Below are 7307 nucleotides of genomic sequence, written 5' to 3' on the forward strand. Positions count from 1 at the left end.
TTTGACATTTCATTCAAAACCACAAATGTCAACCTCATCATGGCGTTAGAGGACAACTCGGGTCTACATAGGTACTATGAATGACTGTAGAAAATGTTGTACCATTCCATCAAGTAGATGTTGAGATGTTTCACTGCATCTTGTGATGCACCTGGATACATCATCAGTGATGTTACCTGGGGTCATTGGGTGTTTTGAGTCTTTCAACAATCAGAAACCCTCGACCAGGCGAGCCAGTTGGGGCTGACCAAGCCCAAGCTTGTGTCCAGGTAGTTTACTCCATCCACCCCTCTCCTCTCCTGATCCACAGCCACCTTGATGCAAACTTGATTACATCACTTCAGTATCTTTGAACTCCACCGCTTGCTTCCATCTTGTCCAGGCTCCGTGCTGCTGCATTCCAACCATCCTGCTGGCTCGCTCCTCCTCAACTGATGCTTGCACCTCATCCTAGATCCACGACCTCGTCCTTTTCCTGCACCTTGTTGCAGTGAAGTGGTAGGCTGCTACCCAGGCCAGCCCTTCCATGAGACACTGAGCCCATCAGCACCCTGTGCCTTAGCTGTGACTCAGCGACATCCACGGCCTCTGCTGCCCTCCACTTCCATCCTGTCCTGACCTCAATGCCAGCCTGAGAAACTTTTGGGTCGCAGGACTCTCAGTATTGCAGAACCTCCCTAGTACGGGTCACCATGAATTCAGGCTGCTGAGGGGAGCTTCTGCTTGTTGTTCTGCTTGTATAGGGAAACGCTGCTCAGACTCCATGGTAGTCCCTGCCACTTCCATAGCAACCTGCTAACCCTCTTCTCAAAGTCCTCTGCCCATAAGTTAAAAATGGGATTTGATTATAGTGCTAAATGAAAAGTCATTATATTGCATCCTCTGGGCAACATGGTTATCTGTATCAAATTTCATGACAATCCATCCAATAGCTTTTGAGATATTTCACTAAAAGACCCAAATGTCAAACTCATAATGGTGCCAAAGGAAAAGCTATAGAATCACCAAAATCAGTAGGCTTCATCATTTTGGGTCCATGTATCTGTAAAAAAATTCATCATCATATGATCATATAGTTCATGGAAACATCAACGACATGACAGAAAACTTGTATCGTGTCATAACAGAACTTGTCTAATAGAAGACATGCTTATAGACAGTCAAACTTTTATTATGGTTTTATAACAATATGCTAAAATCAAACACTATAAACAGTAATAATCTCAAAAATATGTAAAACATTTCTAAATTAACTGTCCTTAAACTTAGCTTATATATTTTCCAGCAACAGCAGTGTAAGTTAGTGCAAACATGGTAAATTAGTGGAGTTTAGTACAGTAAAACATTATATTCTTAGTTTGTGGTGTAAACTGTAGGAAGAGCTCACTGCAGATGAGTCACTTAACTTTTGTACATCCTCACACAAACTTGATATACTGTACATATGATACTCTACTGACTGACAGGTAAGGTAAAAGAGAGCAAACAGACCACTTTAGTAAATTTCAATATTCTAGAGACTTTAACCATACATCTTTAACAGTTTGCAATTTAAAAGTAACTTTCTAGTGTTTGAGATGGATGCAGCACAGGACCACATACACAAAGTTGGACCAGAGGAAAAAAATCTATATGTATCAACACTGGATTATAAAACTGTTGTTTTAGGGTGATACTCAGTGTGGCAAATATGTGGCCATGACACCTCCGCTTGGAGATGGTAAGAGATACACAGAGAGGGTTTCCTGTTAAGACCTTTTAACCCAGTCTTGTCTATTTGGCTGGTATGGTGACTTTGGTGTGCTATCAGATCAATGAAATATAACATTTTATGTTTGCATTTGAACACAGCTCAGATACAGTATACCGTATGTACAGTATGGAATATAAAAAAAACAAGCTGCACACCAAACCCCACCCATCTACTTATGAAAACTTCAACATCATCTTAATTTTACCCATTGGTCTAAGTCATTGATGCACTCATCTTTGCATAGCTGAAGTTAATCATAACTGACTAAATCATCATTAAGGTCAGTCAATAGAGCTCATAATCATTCTACTCATTACTGTGGTGATCAGGGTCACCAAGGTAATGGCTCTCCCGTAAAGTTCAGAAATGACCCATGATCCTTCTCAGTCAGTCCACCAATCACAGACAAGATGGATGAAACGCTCTCCTCTGAACTCAGTGGAGCCTGGAAAGAGATGGATAAAAACAAATTTTTCTATTCAGAAACACTTCAAAGAAACATTAACATAATGATTTCTATACACATCACTCAGGACACCTGAATGTGCAAATGCTTTTGAATGTTTGGAGTTTAAAACACCATTCATTCTACACATCATGTTTTAACAGCTGACACATTTTAGTCAAATTAATTCTCTGGAATATTTTTCTCACTAGTGTAGATTAAAAAAGGGCTTGAGTGTATTCACAGAAAGTTAATTTTACTCGGAGTAGGCCTTTACCTCAGACCCCCCCATGTCAGTGCGGACCCAGCCAGGATGTATAGCCATACAGAGAATCCCATCAGGCTCCAGGTCTACAGCCATACAGCGACTCACCATGTTTAGGGCACTCTGAGAAGGCAAGCAGAAACAAGATAGGATGCAGCACAATGCAAAACTCAACACACTAGTGTGCAATATAAACCCAACACCGCAGCATGTGATCAGTGGGGATCCAGCATTTCCCTGAAATCCATTGTTGCAAAAATGTTTAATCAGAAGAGATGCTTATGACTTTCATTTACCAGGACACAAACACAATATCCAACCATTTGAAACAGCCTGACCTCCCTTTCTGTATCAGAACCTACCTCGCATGCCTTAACAATCTTGTCCTTTACTTTATTAACTGGTATGACACATCATTCATCGTCAGGTGATAACGATACCTTGGACGTCCTGTAGGGGTACCATTTGAAGTTGTTGGCCCTCTCCCCCCAGTTGAGTTCCACAGAGCCCAGCAGAGAGGTCATGTTAATGACGGCTGCTCTCTGGATACCCATGCTTCCTGCACCACCTGCTCCTCCTCTGGATGCAGCTCGCTTCAACAGAGGCAGGAAGGCCTGACAGAAGCAGAAAAACCCACATCACAGTTGAGGATTTCAAGAGATGCAGCTCCAATCAATATGTTTAAAAAGATTATTACATGAGTTTTTCATTAACATTTTGTGACAATTATTAGTGATGGTGTCTGGTTAATAACACATAATCATTTAATGTTTTGATATATGAAATCAATATTATTGACCTTACTACACATGCACAGAATATAACACTGTAAATAAATATAACACAGAGCTGCAAACTAGACACTTTAAAGAAAAAAAGTGTTAATACTTCATCAAATCTTGCAATTTAGACAAAGGCTAGAATATTCCTATTGAGAGTAAAACATTTCAAACTGTATGTGAGGAACAGTGTTGCCCTCTGGTGGCAGCATTCCCACCTCAGAGAGAAATGGTCTGCATTCACAGCAGTACTAATGAGGTGATTACTTAAACGCAAAATATGTAATTTCAGCTGCTAAGAGTCTCTCAATCAAAACAATAACAAAAGACAGAGTGTGATGACGGTGTGAAGTAGCATGGGAACATGGGCATTGTTAACTTCATTGTTATACAACCAGATTCTCTGGGATAGGATTACTCCAGTATTCATTGTTGAGGATGTTTTAACCAGGAACCGAATTATCCACAGAGGTCTCCTCCTCTCCAGAACAAACAGACACGGTGATTGAAACAGGTAAAAACAGTGAATAAAGCAGTTTCATGTAAAAAAAAAAAAAAAAAAATTGGTGTTTCTCTGATGCTGTTCGGCAGAAAGAGGACGTCCGATAGGGGCTGCTAGCTGAGCTGCTGCTAACGTTTGCTAAGCTTGTTTCTCTGATAACTTAAGATACAGAGGTTCAGCAGGTCTTTACCAGGAGCTGAATTATCCACAGAGGTCTCCTCCTCTCCAAAACAAATGTACACAGGGATTAAAACCGGTAAAAACACTAAATAAGGCAGTGTCACTTAAAAATTTTTTGATTTTTTTTAAATCAGTGTTTCTCTGACACTGTTTGGCAGAAAGAGGACGTCTGGGAAGGGCTGTTAGGTGAGCTGCTGCTAACGTTTGCTCAGCTTGTTTCATTGATAATTTAAGATCCAGACGTCTGATGACTAGAATCCTTCATCCGATTAAAAGATACAGTTAAAAACAACGAAGATCTAAAAAGTTTTTCTTAAAAATGTGACTTAAAACTGAATAAAAGTCAATTTATGACAGTTTGTGGCGGGCAAACACAACGGCAATGTTTTATCTTGTATGCCTATACACTTTGGTAGAAGGGGAATGACGCTACTGACAGGCTACCAAATGAACCGGACCATTATCTTGATTTAAATTGCTGATTTCACTGGGTTTGAAAACATTTGAGATAATGTAAGTACACAACTTAACAAAATATCAAAAAATAATAAACATAGGTCTGGTTGTTTTTAGACATTTTAATGCAGAATAGTTATATATTATAGCTTGAACACTGCAAGGATTTGATTTGAGACAACCCTCGTGGTACTGATTTTCTTCAAGCAGATGCACCATCTTATCAGCACTGTTAATGACACAAAAAGTAAAAACAGCTGGAGATTAAATCCAAAGACTATGTGCTGTATCATCAGGCTTGTATCATATTAATGAACACAGTGTATGGGTCGCCTGAATCTGTAATGTTTTTGTTTTGTTTGTTTGTTTGACTGGTGAAATATATGACAAATGATTACAAAAACAATATTCAATAAGGTAACAACAGATATCTGGATATGACAGCTCTCGCCAAAAAGGGGGATTGTTTCAAAGCATGTTTATGGCAAGATAAAAGGGTTATCAGGAAGACCCACTTTGTTCTCTCGGTTATGTATTGTCTTTGCATTTTAGTAAAATATGTTAATTAATATGAAGCAAAAGATATTCCAAAGTCCCAGTCCACAGAGAGCAGTGCAATGGCAAGTTTCTGCTTTATGTGATTTATTAAGCTCTATGTCAGCAGGCATCTGCCCTGCTGACATGTTTTTGATCAGGTCCCTAAATTTCTACCAGCTCAGGGTGCTGCTCTGCAGTCCACCATGCACTCTGAGGCCGAGTGAAACCAGACTTTTAATTAATATTTATGAAATGCAGTCTGCCCTGGGCTAGGGGGGTTTGTGTAACTTCTGTTCACCAAGGTCATTTTTTTGTTTTAGTTGCAGCATTTAGAAAATGAGCTACTCACTGGTCCTGCTCCTGCTGACTAAATACAAATAAAGGGTGGTTTATTTTCTTTTTTATCTCACTGTCTGGTGAAGTGGGAGCTTCTAAACAAAACTAAGTTGCTGATCTACTACACCCAATTTGACAAGAATTACACAATTCATGCAGGAAACATTACCTTGGTGATCATCAGAGGAGCCACAGCATTAGTGTGGAAGTTCTCAATCATCTTCTCGGCAGTAACAGTATGAAAGTCAGCCACCACATTGATCCCTGCATTGTTTATCAGGCAGTTCAGACCCTCTTCTTGTACCAGCTGCTGCACCTCTTCTGCAGACTTCTCTATGCTCTCCTGGCTCACTACATCTGATAGAGAGACATATCAACACTGCAAATCACCAGAACCAAACAAAAACTAATCAAAACAGAAGAAAATACAATCTGAATATTATTAGAAGGGGAAAAAATAATAAATAAATGACTCAATGCTTTCAATTTAACTTCAAATATCTCTGGTGTGTATAGGATGTGTACTGTTTGAATATGTGTGATTTTTGAGGCCGACGTGTTTAAGAAGGAATGTGCAAGTAAATATACATATTGGAGTTTATTGCCAATAAACATGTCTGAATAACACCATGAGGGATGTCTCATGTTAATAATCAGACATAAAAATGAAATGATTTATTTGCCACAGTAACACACAGGCCTGTGTGTTGTCTAGTGTGAGTTTTGTGTCTATGTTGGTTTTTCAACCATTCACTATCTGTAAACACACACCAACCGTTCTTCTTCTGAGTCTTACCCATAGTGATTATGTGGATATTGGGATATTTCTCTGCCAGTTCCTGAAGTTTCTGTGAATGAAAAGCACAGCTCTGGTCATTGTTCACTGACAAATATCCAGTTATGGAACAATGGCGCCATCTGGTGTGATGGCTGCAAACGTTTAACTTTATTTCACTACTTAATGCTCCTTCACACGTTATCAATGTCGACTTACTGTCGTCATGACCCTTTAACAACCATGTTAAATGCACTACATGCGGTAACTGCGGGACAGTTGGCTTTTCAGGACACTTCAGGTGTCGGTGTTTACCTGCGCGTTGGCGGGGTTTCTGGTCGTGGCTATAATCTTACCGGGTGACACTCCTCCAGTCGCCAGGGTGTCGACTATCTGCAGACCGAGACCCCGGCTGGCTCCCGTTACTAGCACCGAGCCGCAGTTTTTAAAATTCATGGCACCACTCATCATTAATGTGAGCTCTAACTAGTGCTGCACTCGACGTCCGGTGGGTGAACTTTCCTCCCAGCTATTTCTCGTGACAGAGCTTTGCTAAATCCCTAGGGATCTTCCGACAGGCCTTTTTTTCCTAGGATGGCAAAGTCATGACCCGCCCTACTCTGCCTCTGATTGGCTAGTACTCGTTACCTTCATTTATTGGGTTGATTAGGTTTAGGAATGAGGAGTGAGATTGATTAGGGATAGGGTAAGAATATCAGGATAAGCCAATCAGAGGCAGAGTAGGGCGGGTCATAACTTCACCATCCTAGGAAAAAAAAAATCTCCTCCGGTAGGTGGGAGGATTGCTCCACTTCACCAAGCCGAGCCAAAACCGCCAGGCGATGGAGATAGTTCAACAGAGCACAGCTTCAACGACGCAGGCTGCATACAGCTGGGAAACTGAAGAAGAGTTGTTAAAACTACTACGTCTTACAACAAATTTGCAATAATTTGGCGTAAATCACCACACCGTACAGTAGAAATGCCCAGAATTGAGTAATAGGGAGATAGCATCGAGGTGTCATGGACGTTCATGGCTGTGCACCTCGAGGTTCATCAGCACACAGCTGTGTTTGCAACCAACTCTTCTTTGCCGAGACTCTTTGGTCAGAATGATTTCCAGGTCCTATTGAAAAAGTGATAGTCCATCTGTTTTGTTCTGGGTTCAGGTCAGGAATTACTGTGAAAAAAATAGTTTTATATATTTAGGTTAAAATCAAACAAATGACATAAAAACGCACAAAATGTTGAGAGAGGAAAGACCCAAAAGGTTTTATGA

The 7307-nt window shown here is 40.4% G+C and overlaps 1 protein-coding gene across 1 annotated transcript; it reads right to left on the minus strand.

The window, feature by feature from the left end:
• Positions 1-1150: 1150 nt before the first annotated feature.
• Positions 1151-6661, minus strand: si:dkey-12e7.4 (uncharacterized protein LOC558132 homolog). The gene is made up of 6 exons (XM_067588810.1): positions 6344-6661; positions 6050-6101; positions 5423-5610; positions 2904-3077; positions 2476-2586; positions 1151-2198 (listed from the first exon to the last, which is right to left on the minus strand). The coding sequence occupies exons 1-6, from the start codon at positions 6497-6499 to the stop codon at positions 2085-2087; spliced, it is 795 nt and encodes a 264-aa protein (XP_067444911.1). The 5' UTR covers positions 6500-6661; the 3' UTR covers positions 1151-2084.
• Positions 6662-7307: the final 646 nt, after the last annotated feature.

This window comes from Thunnus thynnus, chromosome 5 (genome assembly GCF_963924715.1).
Source record: "Thunnus thynnus chromosome 5, fThuThy2.1, whole genome shotgun sequence".
Classification (NCBI taxonomy): Eukaryota; Metazoa; Chordata; class Actinopteri; order Scombriformes; family Scombridae; genus Thunnus; species Thunnus thynnus.

Excerpts from the sequence above, each read along its gene's own strand:
- si:dkey-12e7.4 (XM_067588810.1), bottom strand. The coding sequence starts at position 6,499 with ATGATGAGTGGTGCCATGAATTTTAAAAACTGCGGCTCGGTGCTAGTA. Across the intron at positions 6,102-6,343 it reads GAAACCCCGCCAACGCGCAG|AAACTTCAGGAACTGGCAGA; the intron begins GTAAACACCGAC and ends TTTCATTCACAG. Across the intron at positions 3,078-5,422 it reads CTCCTCTGATGATCACCAAG|GCCTTCCTGCCTCTGTTGAA; the intron begins GTAATGTTTCCT and ends TGCTTCTGTCAG.